This window comes from Pongo abelii, chromosome 9 (assembly GCF_028885655.2).
Source record: "Pongo abelii isolate AG06213 chromosome 9, NHGRI_mPonAbe1-v2.0_pri, whole genome shotgun sequence".
Lineage (NCBI taxonomy): Eukaryota > Metazoa > Chordata > Mammalia > Primates > Hominidae > Pongo > Pongo abelii.
Genome location: NC_071994.2, coordinates 31111869 through 31128840, shown reverse-complemented (window position 1 = coordinate 31128840; position 16972 = coordinate 31111869). Strand labels below are relative to the sequence as shown.

The 16972-nt window shown below is 44.3% G+C and overlaps 1 protein-coding gene across 5 annotated transcripts in view; it reads left to right on the top strand.

Annotated features, from left to right (window-relative positions):
- LDLRAD3 (low density lipoprotein receptor class A domain containing 3) overlaps positions 1–16972 on the top strand; it is a 287626-nt gene that overhangs the window by 146201 nt on the left and 124453 nt on the right. For all 5 annotated transcript variants that reach the window (XM_024254933.3, XM_063728474.1, XM_054524494.2 and 2 more), the window contains one exon: positions 9845–9979. In XM_024254933.3, the coding sequence (XP_024110701.1) occupies positions 9845–9979 (135 nt within the window). The remainder of the gene's footprint in view (positions 1–9844; positions 9980–16972) is intronic.

Here is a 16972-nt window from a genome sequence, read left to right as displayed (position 1 = left end):
CATTTAGCTAGTATGTCTGTGTTTTTGTGCACAGAGCTCCACACTGCTGGCATATTTCTGTAGCTCTATTCATGTCAATCCAGATGAGAGTCCCCATTTCCTCTTCACCTCTCAGCCAGTTCATCAGTTGTAGCCTCAGAAAGCTGTATCTTTTATTGGGTGGACTAGCCGAGCTAAAAGGGTCAACAAGAGAATTTTTCCTCCCAGTACTCCAAAGCTGCATCATCAAGGTCTCCTTAAAGACTCTTATATGACTGGTTTCCTTTGGAAATCTTTCTGGTTTGCCAGGGCTGGGCTGGGTCATCCTCCTGTGTGTTCTCAGACCATCATCCTGTCTGTGTGTTCTCAGACATGTGTTCTTCAAACAAATGTCACCTCATCAGAGAGGCCTTCCATGACCACTCTATGAAAAATGACCCCTCTCCTCCCCAGTCTCACACTGTGTTTCTGTCCCCTGCGTCATCCTTCCCCACATTTACTGTCTTCCCTACTACATTGTGACAACCATGAGGTGGTATTATGGTGTGGCTCACAGCTATATTTCCAGTGCCATGTATATTGTCAGGCTCAGCCTTAGCAAGCAACAAACATATACTGAATAAATGGTACTTCTCATGCTTTCTCGTAATGGCATATTGACTTGCCTGTATAGTATATAAACTTTCAGGGCAAGTGAACTGCTTGGCTGACAGTTACTGAGCACTTACCTTGTGTATGGCCTGTTTCTACATGCTTTACGTGGATTATTATCTCATTTTAGGTAGATAGTATTATTACCTCCTTTTTATACATAAGGGAACAGAGACATAGAAAGGATAAATAACTTGCCCATACTCACACACTTAGTAAGTGGCATAGTTGAGGCATCAACCTAGGCGGTATAAATACATAGCCTGAACTTTTAACTGTTATATGAATGTGTATTCCCAATACATTTTTTTTTTTTTTTTTGAGATGGAGTCTCGCTCTGTCGCCAGGCTGGAGTGCAGTGGCACGATCTCGGCTAACTGCAACCTCTGCCTCCCAGGTTCAAGCAATTCTCCTGCCTCAGACTCCCGAGTAGCTGGGATTACAGGCGTGTGCCACAATGCCCAGCTAATTTTTGCCCAATACATACATTTTAGAGACAGGGTCTTACTCTGTTGCCCAGGCTAAAGTGCAGTGGTGCAATCATAGCTCATTGTACTTTAGACACCTGGGTTCAATTGATACTCCCATCTCAGCCTCTTAAATAGCTGGAAATACAGGTGCATGCCACCTTGCCTGGCTAATTTTTGAACTTTTTTTTTTTTTTTTTTTTTTTTTGTAGAGAAGGGGTCTTGCTATGCTACCTTGAATGGTCTCAAACTCCTAGCCCCAAGCTATCCTCACTTCAACAACCTGAAGTGCTGGGACTACAGGCTTGAGCCATCATGCCTGGCTAATAATTATTATAAGAAACATTTATTGAGCACCTGCTATGGCCCACATGCTATTTTCCATGCTTTGCTCATTTAATTTTTATAAAAGCTTATGACAGAGACATTATTTTTGTCCTCACTTTACAGATGAGGACATTGAGGCTTAGAGAAGTTGAATAATTTTTCCAACGTCATATAGCTAGTGAAGTGGTAGGCTGAAATTTGAGCCCAGGTGGACTTCACACCTTCACTTCTAACCACTGCAGCAAAATGTTTGCTTGGAATTGTCAGCTGGGGCAGATCATAAAAAGTTGAGATTATAAAAGGTTATATTTTATACTCAGTGAGAAGCAGTTGATACTGAGCTGATGCAGGATGAGGAGAGGAAGAAGATCACGTGACTGGAAACTGGGGAACTAGGAAATGGTGGCACTTTCATAGCAGTAGGACCACAGGAAGAGGGAGAGGCTAGGAGCAGAGGGGAGAATGTCAGTTTCAAACATGCAGAGTTTGAGGTGAGAGGGTGTTCAGGCAGAGGAACCCATGAGGCAGTAGGAGAAAGATGTTTATTTCTGGGGGAAGGTTTAGGGAGCTATCCACAGAAAGGTGGTGATTGAAGCAGTGATACTGGACTTGTTCCCTGGAAAAGGCAGGGTTGGGTGTTGGACGGGAGATAACCATGTCCAGGAAGCCTTTACCGACAAGGAAGAAACAGACTACCATTAGGAATGACTGAGTTCTGCCAGTGGCCCCTTGCACTGACTCTAGAGGGGTTTTGAAAATTAAAATCCTCTGAGTCCTTAGAGCCTGAGGAAAAGAGAAGCAAGACTGAAGTATTTTTGCCTCTTGCCTGCTTGCCCAGAGTGGCGGCCCTTTCCTCTCCTACAGACACAGAAGAAGTTCCATGTGCAGAATGCGGCTGTACATAGGCTATATTCTGTCTTGGAGCGGGAAGGACTGCTGAGGCTGGGGGACCTGGTAGCCTTGGGTCTGAGAGAGGCCCAGAGGACCTGTTGAGCAGACTTTGGAAGGAAGAACTGACAGGTGTCCATAGGCAAGCCAGGGTCAAGGCAGTGAGCATTTTCCAAGTCACAAAGGGTTCAGGGCTTGTTGTCGGGATGATTGGCAGGGAGACTGCTTCAGTGGGCTCTGCTTTCCTGGGGCCAGGCGCCCTCTATCCTCTAGAAGAGAAAGTCTCAGTGCAGCCCCCTCTCCCTCAGTTGCCTGGTTTCCAGGGAAATTGGGGCTGGGAAGACAAGGACTGTGTGGAGGCTATGAGGTTGGGAAGTGAGTGGTGACCACCTCAGGATGGAGGAGCCGATGGGAATTGTGGGGGCTAATGACAAGGAGTTTCTCGTTTATGTGTTTTTGTCAAGACCCTTTGAGGTAGGAGAGGAGCCGACTTCACAGACTTTAAATGAATTAAAGAGTGCATTTCCTAAGTCCCACTGTAGACAGATTGCTTCATTTCCTGTCTTGAAGCCGGTCAGTTGCCTTTGGGAGACCACAGTGGTCCCTCGGTCCTATCTTTTAGATGTGGTTGAAGTAAACCCTGCCAGTTTAATTAACCACTAAGCGGTTCCCTTCACTCCTGCCTGCCTCCCTCCCTCTGCCAGAGAGAGAGACAAGTTCTTTTTCCTGAGTGTTGTGGCTTGGGAAATAGAGCTTTAGAACCCTGTGTTTTTTTGGGTAATAATAACCAAGGAGCTTTTGAGCCTATGATTCAGTTTTTGAAGTTGACTCTGCAGACAATTTTTTCCACCCCTAGTGAAATAAATATTGTAAAATACTATGTTCCTCTCCCTAGTTAACTGAGTAACATAATACATTTCTCAGTGACTGGTAAGCCCTAACAAGGACAAAGAAAACAAACATTTGGAGCACATTAAATATGGCTAAAATATAGTGAAACATAACATCCCAGAGGATGAAATGTTTCCTGGTCTGTTTATGATCTGTTCATTGAGCATTTACTATTTCCAGGGTCCTGGACCAGGCCCCATGGGACCACAGAAACCCCTAAGACTTGTCTACCATAGTCCCAAATACAATCATTCTGAAATCTGGCTGAGCCAAGTAAATAGCTGCAGAGGCTCTGGAAGAAATGTAGTGAAATCTGAGCTGTCTGGGGTCTTTGGAGAGAGATCTGCCACTCTGGTTAAGTAAGTCTGCTTAATAACTGAATATTTATGCCTTTCAACACCATCAACAGGAATCTCTCTGAGATGTATCAAATCTTGGCTTTGTCAACATGTACCTTTTTTGGTAGTAGCACAGGGTCATTCTTAGGAACATTAATTTTTAGACCAGGCTATAATACAGGGTTGCCTTTGGCTCCTTTTTAGAACTTTCTAGTCTCTTTTTGAACTATTCTAGGCTGTTGTGCTTTTGGAATTCTTTTAAAAATATTTTTATTTTTATTTTTTAAATTTATGCACATATATGGAGTACAGGAGAAATTTTGTTACATACACATAATGCATGATGTGATCAAATCAGGATATTTAGGTGTCCATTGCTCAAGTGCAGTACATTTTTGTTAAGTATGTTCACCCTACTCTGGTTTCCTTTTATCTCACTGTATGTTTGTATCCTTTAACCCACTTCTCTTCATCTCTTTATCTTCCCTCCTTCCCCCGGCTCACCCTTCCCAGTCTCTGTTATCTATTTTTCCACTCTCTACCGCCATGTGATCAAATTTTTAGCTTTTGGAATTCTTGAAGTTGCATTTTAGAGCTTTTCTGTCCCCTTCTCTGGCTGTCAGCTTTTATTTCTTGCTGCCAGTTTGTCTACAAGGCAGTAAGTGGCATCCCCTCTCCCTTTTTATTTGCTTTGTCCTTGGGAGCTGGAATACAGAACTTGTTGGAATTTACGTAAATGGAGAAGCCATAGACCCTAAGAGAGGTGATGGCCTGAGGCCTTTTCCTTGAGGAAGCTCCTGGCACTTTCAAGGCATGAACATTGTGATGTAGATTTTGATGGTTGGGAGGCGTTTTTCTGTGGCTTGCTGCTGGGTTTGGGCTGTGTTCCTCTACCATCCTCTGCTTCTGTTTTTTCTGCCCTGCAAAGGATGGGGGAGATTACACTGTGTTTTATGAGGAGTCATTGCCAAGGTGGAATGCTAGGTGTGGTTGTATACAAGGATATAGCTATGTCTCCTGAGCAACTATGCCCCTGAGTGCGAAAGATACTAAATATTAAGAGGTGTTTGTGGACCAGGGAGAGCTTTATGATGGGAGAGTAAAAGGGAAGGAAAGTGAGTGCTCACTGAAACATTTCTGCTAGACTAGACGTTCAAAAATGTTTAGTGAAGTTTCTCAAACATACTGAAAAGGAAAAATAAAGTAAAATGAACACCTGCATTCCCAACATCCAGTTTCAAAAATGTGTCACTGTGTTGCTATATTTGCTTCAGAATTTTAAAATAATAAAATATTACCAAATATAATTAGAAATTCCAGCCATGCCCCTTTGGGATCTTCTCTTTTCTCCAGAGGCGTCCGTTGCTCTGGACTTGGGGTTGTTTATTCCCATTAAAGTTTTTTTTTCTTTCCGTATATATTTTTTTAATCCTGCTATGATAAGTAGCATTCTCTTGAATGGGGTAACTTCATATTAATGTAATATAGTACAGTACATAGCCTACTACTGACACAGGATTTTTCTGGGCCACTTTGCCAGTCGGGTACCTCCACAGGCAGTGACGCTCCCTGCCCCGCCCAGGCCTTACTCCACCCCAGGTCTGCTGCTGGAGGCACCCTGCCTATTCAGCCCACCTGTATTATAGGTTGTACCCACGTTCAGTGGTTCCTGAGCTCTTGTCCCATGTCCAAGAAGAATGAGGATATGCTGACAATTTGAAGGGTGAGTGGGGGTAGAGAAGAATTTTATTGAGTGTTAGAACAGCTCTCAGTGGAGAGGGGATGCAGGGGTGGTTTTCTTTCCCAGTGTGTCTGGGTCCAGGGCTTTTTATGGACTCAGAATGGGGAGTCCATGCTGATTGGTTTGTGACTATGCAAAAAAGGTTAAAGTGAAGACACCACTCAAAGGTGGGTGTGACAGTGTAGAAAACCAATTAGGAAAGGGTAGGTATTATGTAAAATAGGTGATGGTGGGGATCCATCAGAGGAGAGTGCACCAAATAAGAAGACAGTTTCTCAGTCCGGTCCGTGGATTTGACTTGTAGCTTGGCTTTCAGGCTTTAAACTTTCTTTGGCTTGGAGGTGGGGTTTCACCGGGGACTGGCCCCTGTCTGCCCAGGCATTTGTCTGCTTCCTGGCACCATCACTGCTTGCTTTTCTCCCTCACTATTGTATTTGTGGGATTCATCCATCTTGACACCAGTTCATTGATTTTTCACTACAATACAGCATCGGTTGATGCACTATGGCCCTATTTTGCCTAGCACCAGTTTTTGTACATAAAGTTGTATGCATACATAGTATGCCCTTCATTTACAAATTGCCTATGGCTGCTTTGTGACACAATGGCCAAGTTGAGTCATCACAACAGATACAAAAGACCAAACAGCTACCAAAACCTACAATATTTACTATCTGGCCCTTGATAGGAACAGTTAGCCAGCCCTGGCATTGTAACAGTATAACACATGGTATCTATTCTCTTATAAGTAAACATTTGAGCCTTTTCTTTTCTTTTTTTTTTTTTTGAGACAGGGTCTCACTCTGTCACCCAGGCTGGAGTGCAGTGGCACGGACTCGTCTCACTTCAACTTCTGCCTCTCAGGCTCAAGCGATACTCCTGCCTCAGCCTCCCAAGTAGCTGGGATTACAGGCATGCACCACTACCACCCAGCCAATTTTTGTATTTTTAGTAAAGGCAGGGTTTCACTATGTTGGCCAGGCTGGTCTTGACCTCCTGACCTCAAATGATCCACCCACCTCAGCCTCTCAAAGTGCTGGGATTACAGGCGCGAGTCACCATGTCTGGCCCATTTTAGTCATTTCTGATTTTTTAATTTTACAAATAATGGCTTCAGTAAACATTTTTGTTTCTTCAAGAGTCTTGCAGTGGCTCACACCTATAATTACAACACTTTGGGAGGCTGAAGTGGGAGGATTGCTTGAGGCCAGGATTTGAGACCAAGCTGAGCTTCATAGCAAGACCCCTGTCTCTACAAAACATTAAATAATTAGCTAGGTGTGGTGGTATATGCCTGTAGTCCTGGCTACTCAGGAGGCTGAGGTGGGAGGATTGCTTGAGCCCAGGAGTTGAAGGCTACAGTGAGGTATGATTACACCACTGCACTGCAGTCGGTGACTGAAACCCTGTTTCTTAAAAAGGAAGAAAAAAGAGTCTCTCTAGAGAAGAGTATATAGCTGGAAGTGAAATTACTGGGCCATGCCATGTGCACCGTAGGCTTTACTATTCCTAAATGGGCCTCCTAGGTGGACGTACCAATTTGCACCCCCCACTTGTAATTTATGAGACTTCCTCTCCCTCCATATTCTTGCCAATGACCTGGTACTTTAAGACCTTGAGTGTGGTAAGTCTCATCCATAGTGGCACGTCATGTGACAGTATACATTATTTCACGTTTTTACTGACCATTTGCCGTTCCTCTTACGTCAATTGCCTGATTACATCCTCGGCCCTTTTTTCTATTGAGTTATCTTTTCTTTTTGATTTTTGAGAGTTCTTTACATATTCTGGCTACTAGTCTTTTGGGTTATATGCATTAAAACCAATCTGTGACTTGGTTTTTAAACATACATACACATACTTGTAGATATACACACACATAAACACGTATGTGACATTTTTCCTTGGAAAGTTTGAGAGGTTGAAAGGGTCTAAGACTGAAGGAAAAGTAAATAGATGACAGTGGTTTTCAGCAAGGATGACTCTGCACAGCTTTCCCCATCAGGACGTTTACATAAGCTTACGAACACCCCGTCTTGGAGCACTTAGAATGCCTTTCCCAGGCTGTCTGAGTGAGCAGATGGTTACTGATGTTTTGGTTGCATAGATGTGACCCACAAGGTCCTAGAGAAGCTGAAGGCCACCGTGGTGGGATGTTGATGGACACAAGGGTTTGGAGAGCTGCCTTGGACAAAAACCAAACGTGATTTGTGGTTTTGGATTTCTCCATCTCGGTTTTGGCTGAAGTCAGACCTTGGTTTCAGCTTGATCCAGTTGAGCCATTCTCTGGCCCACAGCGATGTCAATAATTAAAACTTCCATTTTCAGGCCAGACCACTTTTGTTTGACTTTACATCATTGGTCCATCATCCTCAACACTGAAAGCACTGGTTTCCTCCATTTCCCTACCTCTCTGACCTTTCAAATCAAACTTTTGGAATTGAATAGTTAAAAAAGTCTTCAGTTTCTCAGCTTTAGATAGCGTTCTGAAGTTAACCAAGTCCTTGCAGCTGTGATCTCTGTGTTCACAACAGCTGAGCGAAGCATAGGGAGTAGATTACAACTGCCATCTTGCCATTGAGGACCACAGAGAGACGCTGGAGCTGGTGTGGCCCTGATCCTGTAGCAACATAGCAATCTTCTATGCTGGGCCTGGCGTCTGTTCTGGTGCTGTACCCACCACGTGCAATGTGGGTGCCAGCTCAGTTCATTCCCCGAGGTCTGGGATGACCCCTCTTCATCATTATAGATGTTGCTCCTTGTGGGAGGGCCACACTCTGTAGGACCGAGATTCACATAATGAGGGGAATGAGTATAACATTCCCTGAGCCTGTGCTACATGTCAGACTGGGCACTGTACATTTTCCCATGGATATCATTTGATGTGCAGTTTAATGCTGTAAGTAGCAGTATCAGCTTCTTGGTCTGTGGCTGGCATAGCCATACAGGGCCAGTGCTTAGCTTAGAAGGGGACCATGCTTGGTTTTATGTTCTGCTCTTGCCATCTTGAGTTTTTAAAATAATTTTTGACAGCAGATCCCAGATTTTCAGTAGACACTGGACCTCACAAATCATGTAGAGGGTCCTGTCCACAGATAAAGCAGCTGAGACTCAGAGAGGTGAAGTAATTTGCCCAAGATTAATAAGTGGCAGAGCTGGGACTGGAGTAATTTCTACTTGGCTGATTCAGTTATTGAAAACAGAGCCCTGGAAAGAACCTTGTTTGAATCATACTGCAAGTAAATTGTATTGTAGAAATACTAGTTTTCTGTGGAGATTTGCTGTTGTGTTGTTAAGTAGTTTTGTGCTGACCTTGTACTGGCTAATTGTCACACTTCTTCTTAAGGGGAGGGCCCAGATCTGTCATTTCTTTTGAGGTCTCAGAAAGTGCCTAGAATAGGAGCCTCCTGGAGGAGCTGCTCAGAAAATGCTCACTGACCAACTAGGTTCATGGGCTTTTTTGTTTGCAAAGAAGAAATCGAGGCTATTAAGTTTACCTTACTGTGTCATAAAGAATAAGTAAGGAATTAAAAGGCTGATATATAGTTAGGGAACTGGAAGCATCCTACACAGCTGTGGGATCAGATCATGTCATTACTTCCACAGTGGCAGAGAGGTGCGTCAATCCCTGCCTCAGCTACTCCTTCTGGCTTGGCTTTGCTCCATGTGTCTCTTATGCTACCAGCCATTCACTCTTGCCACCTCCAGGATATGTCCATGAGGTTCAGGTTTTGCCCAGACCCCTTAGTGGTTGCTGGCCAGCCTTCGGGTTGACCATTTCGGGTGAGGCATTTAGCATGTGGGGGTGGAGAGTGGCAAAATAGATAACAGAAACCAGAGACTTGGAAGGGTGAGTGGGGGGAAGGGAGGAAGATAAAGAGATGAAGAGAAGTGGGTTAAAAGATACAAACATACAGTGAGATAAAAGGAAACCAGAGTAGGGTGAATATACTTAACAAAAATGTACTGCACTTGAGTAATGGACACCTGAATACCCTGACTTGATCACATCATGCATTTTGTGTATGTAACAAAATTTCTCCTGTACCCCATATATTTGCATAAATAAAAAAAAATAGAAAAAAAAATTAGAAACAATTCCAGAAGCACAACAGCCTAGGATAGTTTAAAAAGAGACTAGAAAGTTCTAAAAAGGAGCCAAAGGCAACCCTGTATTATAGCCTGGTCTAAAAATTAATGTTCCTGTGAATGACCCTGTGCTGTCACCAAAAAAGGTACATGTTGACGAACCCAAATTCGATGCATCTTGGAGAGATTCCTGTTGCTGGTGTTGAAAGGCATCAATATTCAGTTAGTAAGCAGACTGACAACCAGAGTGGCAGATCTCTCCAAAGACCCCCAGGAGGTTTTAGAATGAGGCAGAGTAAGTCTTGTGTCCAGGTTTGGCTGGCCAGCCTTCCAGGATGGGCTTTGAGTCTGCCACCTTAGAAGATAAGCTTACTGCTTCCTGAGCGGGACACACCCCAGGCTGGAAGAAGTTCCAGGGTCCCCGAGGGAACTTGCTGGCCTCCCTGGTGATGTGCTGTGTTTTCCCTCTGCAGCAGCAAACCCTCTGCTTTGCTCTACCGCCCGCTACCACTGCAAGAACGGCCTCTGTATTGACAAGAGCTTCATCTGCGATGGACAGAATAACTGTCAAGACAACAGTGATGAGGAAAGCTGTGAAAGTTCTCAAGGTAGGAACCTCTCAAGCTCTAAAAATATAATTGCAACACAATACTGCAGTAATGGAACACACTGAAAGGCAGACAACACCCATCCCCACTTCCAAACACAATAGCTCTGTTAGTTTTTGCACTCAGCCTTGCAGCCCTTGTACAGGTAGGTACTCGTGTTTACATGGCTTTAACTACAACACACCTACCATTTTGAATTTTGTATTGTTCCTGAATTAAATATCATCTATACATTTCTCTTTGAAACTGTAATATGCCCCAACTGTGTTACATACTGTCATGTTGCTCTCCTGTGGTTTTCTGAGGCACTGCCTTATTGGGGCAATCCAGGTTGTTTCTTTTCCTTGAATTACTTCTTTGGGATAAAGTCCGCAGAGTGGGATGTCTGCACAGGTGTCCGTTACACCTCAGCATGCAGCTGTTTGTTTTTTTTTTGTTGTTGTTGTTTTGTTTTTTTTTAGTTTACATTGCTGACATCATTGTCTGTGCCTGTCAGTTTTGCTGTGCTATCACAGACATTCACAGGCATCACAACTGCTGCCCTATTGTTTTTCCCATTTTTGCTAATTTGGTAGTCATAGAATGACAACCTCCCCAAATGCTTTCATTTGCATTTCTCTGATTATGAGCAGAGTTCACATTTTTCCCCGTCATGTTTGTTTACTACTTTGTTTCCTTTTCTGTGAATTGCCTCCTTGTGTCTGGGCTATTGATTTGGGGGCTGTCTCATGGAAGCTGAGGGATGCAGCTGGAGGATGGGAAGATGAGCTTTGTTAGGGAGTCTGAGGAGGACACAGTGGGATAAGGTCATGTCCTCCCTAGTTAAAACTGACCGGGTACATTTCTTTACTCATGGACTCTTTTTTTTTTTAGCATTTCTTCAGTGATTAGAAATACTAAGATTTAAAATGCACGTCTGTTTTAAGGCGTCCAAAAGAATATCTATTTCTAATGTTATAAACTGGTATCATCTGTAAGTAATCTTTCCTATTTTCACTTAGTATTATATTGCTGTGATTCACCTGTATTATTGTTTGTTGTTGGAGATTGATTGTCTTGACTGATGTTCAGTGTTCTACTGTATGATTGTACCATAGTTTATAGATCTAATAAAAGTGTAAAAAGAAAAGTAAGAGAATGATGGTTTACTGCTTAGCTGGTTAACTCATATATTGGGAGGTAGGATAGATGATGGATAAGTTCCATGTAGTTAGATGTAGGTTATTTTCAAGGTCTTAGCTTTTATTTTGATTGGTGTTTATGCTATTAAAAATGAATGAATGAACAAACAGATGGTCATACATAACCACTGGTGAGAGTGGGCTACAAACCAAGGATTATGGTCAATCTAAATCTATATGCCTGAGGTCCATAGGAAAGAAAAGACAAAATGTGTATTGGCATAGACTTTGCCAAGATTTGTGCAGAGAACAGCTGTGGGAGGCGAGTCTTGGATAGAATTAGCTTCTGACTGTCTTTGCCTGGAAAATGCCTTTCTTGGGGCCACCCTTCACAGTGGTTCTCAAAGTATACTCCTCAGTCCGGGAGCATCAGCATCACATGAGAACTCAGGAAATGCAGTTGTTCAGGCGCCATTCTAGACCAGCTAAATCAACTGGTGTCGGTGGGCCCAGCCAGAAATGCAGTTGTTCAGGCCCCATTCTAGATAAGCTAAATCAACTGGCGGGAGTGGGCCCAGCCATTGGTGTTTTACTTAAGAAGCCCTCAAGGTGATTCTAATGCACACTGAAGGCTGAGTGCCGCCATTCTACACTCACCTGAGAGAGGTTTATAATCCTGCCATTTGCCTAGAAATTTCCAAACTTCTGACTGAACGCAATGTATTGCTGGCCTTTACACAAGATCAAATTTTTATAAAACCAAACATGCCAGTGTCTTGCCAGTGATGGACACCAAATAGGGAACAAGAATACAAAATCAAGTAAGTATTAGCATAGATAGGAAGGATTGAGGAACATTTTCTATGGAGATTGTTTCTTTTTTGAGGGGGTGGCATGGACGGAGTCTTGCTCTGTCACCCAGGCTGAAGTGCAGTGACATGATCTTGGCTCACTGCAACCTCTGCCTCCCGGGTTCAAGCGAGTCTCCTGCCTCAGCCTCCCGAGTAGCTGGGACTACAGGCGTGCGCCACCATGTCCAGCTAATTTTTGTATTTTTAGTAGAGATGGGTTTCATCATGTTGGCCAGGGTGGTCTTGATCTCTTGACCTCGTGATCTGCCTGCCTTGGCCTCCCCAAGTGCTGGGATTACAGGCGTGAGCCACTGCGCCCGGCCTATACAGTTTCTTAAGTGTATGTATCCTGGACTCACTTCCTCATGGTGCCCTAAGACGTTCAGTGAAAAGACTCCCACATCTAAGATGTGGAGGTTAGGCCTGTCAGTAGTTTGGGCAAAACCCTCTTCTGTGCCCATCCCAGTATTTTACTGAAGCAGATTTTTGCTGGCCCTTAAGAAGAATGGTGGGTCCCTCTGTAGGCTGTTTAAAGCTCCTATTTTTTTAAATTCTGCTTTTCTCTCTCACCATATTCCACGTCCCATAAATATGAGGTTTATGGAGAAAGTTAGTGGTGGACACATACATATGAAGCCCAACTCTTGACACATACTTTCCTTAGAATCTCAGCTTTGTGCCTTCCTTAGCCAGAGGGCATCCCCTTAGAAAATAAGCTACGTATGCACATGCTCCCAGAAAATAAGGCCCACCAGGCAGTTGGTGACACCTGTCAGTTTCATGGGTATAACAGCCACCCCACAAGGTGGCCACCTGTGGAAGGTATTGCTGTGAGCTACCCAAGAAGAGTAACAAGAACAGGACGTGTGCCCATCTTGCCTCTCAAATCCTGCCGAACCTATGTGGTGGCATTGTGCTCTGTACATAGTGGATTTGCTAAGTGCTGAAGACTAGAAAAGACTTCTTGGTAGAGTGTTGTTATATGCTGTGTTTTAATTTGCACCCTGTGTGATATTGCACCATATAGGTTTTTAAGTTATGTGAGTTCAGATACCCATGATCTATTAAAATAATAACAACAAGTATTATTATTGTTGTTTAAATTGAGTAGAAAATTCCGTCATTTCCTCAGTGGGAATCTGCCCTGCAGTGAGTGTGTGATGGGAGACAGATCTGGAGTTCCCTTAGCTGTCTGTAATTCTGCAGCCTCATCCCTCATAGGGTGTAGACATCTCCCTGCCCTGAGTGAGACTCTGGTATTGAGGGTGTGTTTTCTTGCATCATGTAACCTCTATGTCCAAACCGACTAACTCATTTTGGTGCTTGACCAAAGGAACCCCAGCGCATCAGTGCTGTGGGAAAACTGACCCACACTGAGCTCTATGCAGTATTTTCCTGAAGAATCTCAGAGATATTTTGACTAGACAAAATATTGCCCTATGCCACATAGGATTTGACCCACTGTCATCCTTTTTTTTTTTTATTTTGAGACAGAGTCTCACTCTTGTTGCTCAGGCTGGAGTGCAGTGGCACGATCTCGGCTCACTGCAAGCTCCACCTCGTGGGTTCATTCCATTCTCCTGCCTCAGCCTCCCGAGTAGCTGGGACTACAGGCGCCCGCCACTACGCCTGGCTTATTTTTTGTATTTTTAGTAGAGACGGGGTTTCACCATCTTAGCCAGGATGGTCTTGATCTCCTGATCTCGTGATCCACCCGCCTCAGCCTCCCAAAGTGCTGGGATTACAGGCGTGAGCCACCGCACCCGGCCGACTCACTGCCATCTTAACAGTACCTTTTGATGCACTGAGTACTCTGTTAAGCACCTCTGTACATGAGCTCACTTAGTCAAACTTTGTTCTCTCTCCTTCTGCTGGGTGCGTAGCCCTTAAAAATAGATCTTTGCTCTCAGTTATGTGGGAAAAAATGATATTTTATCATATTTATCTTGATGGGGTAGAGCAAACTGGCTGGCTCCAAGACCAGAAAGAGAGTGCTTGAAATAATTTTCTTCCAATTTGACTAGGGTATAAAATAGTGGTTTCTCCACTTTAGCTACACCAGGTTATGGGAGCCCCTCCTCCTTTCTCTCATTATCTGGGATTTAGTTCCCCTCCTTATCCTTGGCCTTGAAAACTAACAGTACAGTCTGTAAGGAACTGGGCATGAGAATGGGGCCCTGAAAGTGCAGTCATTATTCTGTCTTTGTATTCTATATGAGATGTATTAGAGACCAAAGAAGGTTGTGGTGGAACTGAATTTTAATTGGGGCTTCATTGATTGGCAACATAACCCATTTCCAAGAAATAAAGTAATAGCTGTGGAGCAGGCTTTCGATGGCTTTTCTGTTGCTTGGGAACTCTCTGTGGGAGGGACACATCTGAGAGTTAGCAGGTCCTGCCATGTACATGTTGGGGGTTGGCGGCACTCAGGTGGCCTTACAAATGTTGACTGAATGTGGCGGGCAACCTCTGATGATCCCCACCTCCTGGTATTCATGCCTTGGTATAATCTCATCCCTTCAAATGTGATCTAGATCTTAGATCCCATTCTTTTGGTGTGTGTCAAAATTTGTCTACCATAAAATGTATCATTTTAACCATTTGTAAGTGTACAGTTCAGTAGGTGTTAAGTATGTTCACATTGTTGTGCAACCAATCTCCAGAACGTTTTCATTTTGCAAATCTGAAACTCTATACCCATTAAAAAATAACTCCCTATTCTCCTTCCCCCCAGGCCCCGGGCAGTCATCATTCCACTTCTATCTTCATTAATTTGGTAACTCTAGGTACCTCATATAGTGGAATCATACAGTGTTTAATCATTTCTCTTTTTTTTGAGGCGGAGTCTCTCTCTGTCGCCCAGGCTGGAGTGCAGTGGCGCGATCTCGGCCTCACTGCAAGCTCCACCTCCCGGGTTCACACCATTCTCCTGCCTCAGCCTCCAGAGTAGCTGGGACTACAGGCGCCCACCACCACGCCCAGCTAATTTTTTGTATTTTTTAGTAGAGACGGGGTTTCAGTGTGTTAGCCAGGGTGGTCTCGATCTCCTGATCTCGTGATCTGCCCGCCTCGGCCTCCCAAAGTGCTGGGATTACAGGTGTAAGCCACCGCGCCCGGCCCAGTATTTAATCATTCTTAAGCGTGTATGTATCCTGGACTCACTTACTCATGGTGCCCTAAGACGTTCAGTGAAAAGACTCCCAAGTCTAAGATGTGGAGGTTAGGTGTGCCAGAGGTTTGGGCAACACCCTCTTCCATGCCCATCCCAGTGTTTTACTGAAGTAGATTTTTGTTTGCCTTGAAGAAGAAGGACAAGTCCCTCTGTAGGCCGTTTGAAGTTCGCATTTTTAAATTCTGCTTTTCTCTCTCTTCATATTCCATGTTTGTGACTGGCTTGTTTCACTTAGCATAATGTCCTCATGGTTCATCCATGTTGTAGCCTGTCTCAGAATTTCCTTCCTTTTTAAAGCTGAGTGGTATTCAGGTGTATATATGTCACATTTTGTTTATCAATTCATCCATTGATGGACACTTAGGTTGCTTCCACCTTTTCACTATTGTGAATCATCATGGTAAGACATGGATGTATGAATTGTGACTCACTTTTAACAAAGAAAATGCAGCAAAAGTGGCGGCTGTCAGTCCCAAGGTTAGATGATGGAGCCACTCTAGCATTGTCTTGCCTGCCCTCGCTGGCTAGCTCTCTCCCACACTCGAGGCAAGCCAGCTGCCATATTGTGAGCCGCCCTACTCAGAGGCCCATATGGCAAGGAACTGAAGGAAGGCTCCAATCTAAGCTAGCGGGGAACCGAGGCCTGCCAATTGCCACATGAGTGAGGTTGGAAGTGGGTCCTCCCCTAGTCAAACGGAGACATCTGCAGCCCTGGCTGACACTCCGACTGTAGCCTTGTAAGACACCCTGAGCCAGGGTGTGGCCACTCCTGGGTTTCTGACCCATAGAAACTGTGAGATCATAAATGTTTGTTTGTTTAAACCTCTACATTTTGGGGGTCATTTTTTCTGCCACATTAGATAACTGACACACTGAATACTTCTCAGGTGGGCTCCACTTCTCACTGCTCTAACCACCGAGAGCTTATGGTGACTCAGGTCGCAGTGATTGGTGAAACCTTTGGAAGATCATGCAGGGGTTTATAAGAATAGCAAACATTTGGAGTACTAACTGCATGTCAGGCACCATTCTAAGCATTATTTATTTTCCTATACAGTTCTCACAGATTCCCTCTGAGAGTGGGTGCTCTTATCACCCCCCTTTTCTAGATGAAGAAACTGAGGAACACATAGTTTGTTCCTGATCAAGTCCGCACAGGGAGCAGGTGATGGAGCCAGGATGGGAACTCGGGTCATCACACTGACGGACAGACTCATGTTTTTCATCACCCCATGAGACTCCTGTCTAGTAACACTGAGCTGGGCCCAGGACTTTCAGGCGGTCAGTCCAACTCTTGGCCTGTGAGTTTATGGGGAGGTTAGTATGAAGACTGGCATGTTTTCCCTCTCTTTGTACTCCAAAAGTTTTCCTTTCCATGAAAAAGAATAATGTGCCTGTCCACCTTCCCTCCTCCTGAGGAATGTCGGGAAGTTAAGCTCTTCTCAAGCAGCTACCAATGCCAGAAGAGTTAATTAAGTGTTTTGGCAGTTTCTTTATCTTGCTTGCTGTATCCTGGTGATAAGGCTTGAGGAGAATTTGAAAAGCTGGCTGTGAGATTTGGCACCTCACTGGAAGCTAACATTGACAGCTTTGTCCTGTTCCTTCTGCAGAATTGTGTGTGTGTGTGTGTGTGTGTGTGAGAGAGAGAGAGAGAGCGAGAGAGAGAAAGACAAGGCGGTGTGTGTGGTTCTGAGAGTATATGCATTCTTCAAGTTGGCATTTTCGTCCTTGGGGAGGTAATGGGTAGGTGAGGTGTTACCTCCCCTGTGCCAGGCCCCTGGCTGCATGCAGGGGTATAGAAGGGGTCTTGGACCCTTGTTGAATTGTCCTCCTCCCCTGCTGAAATTCT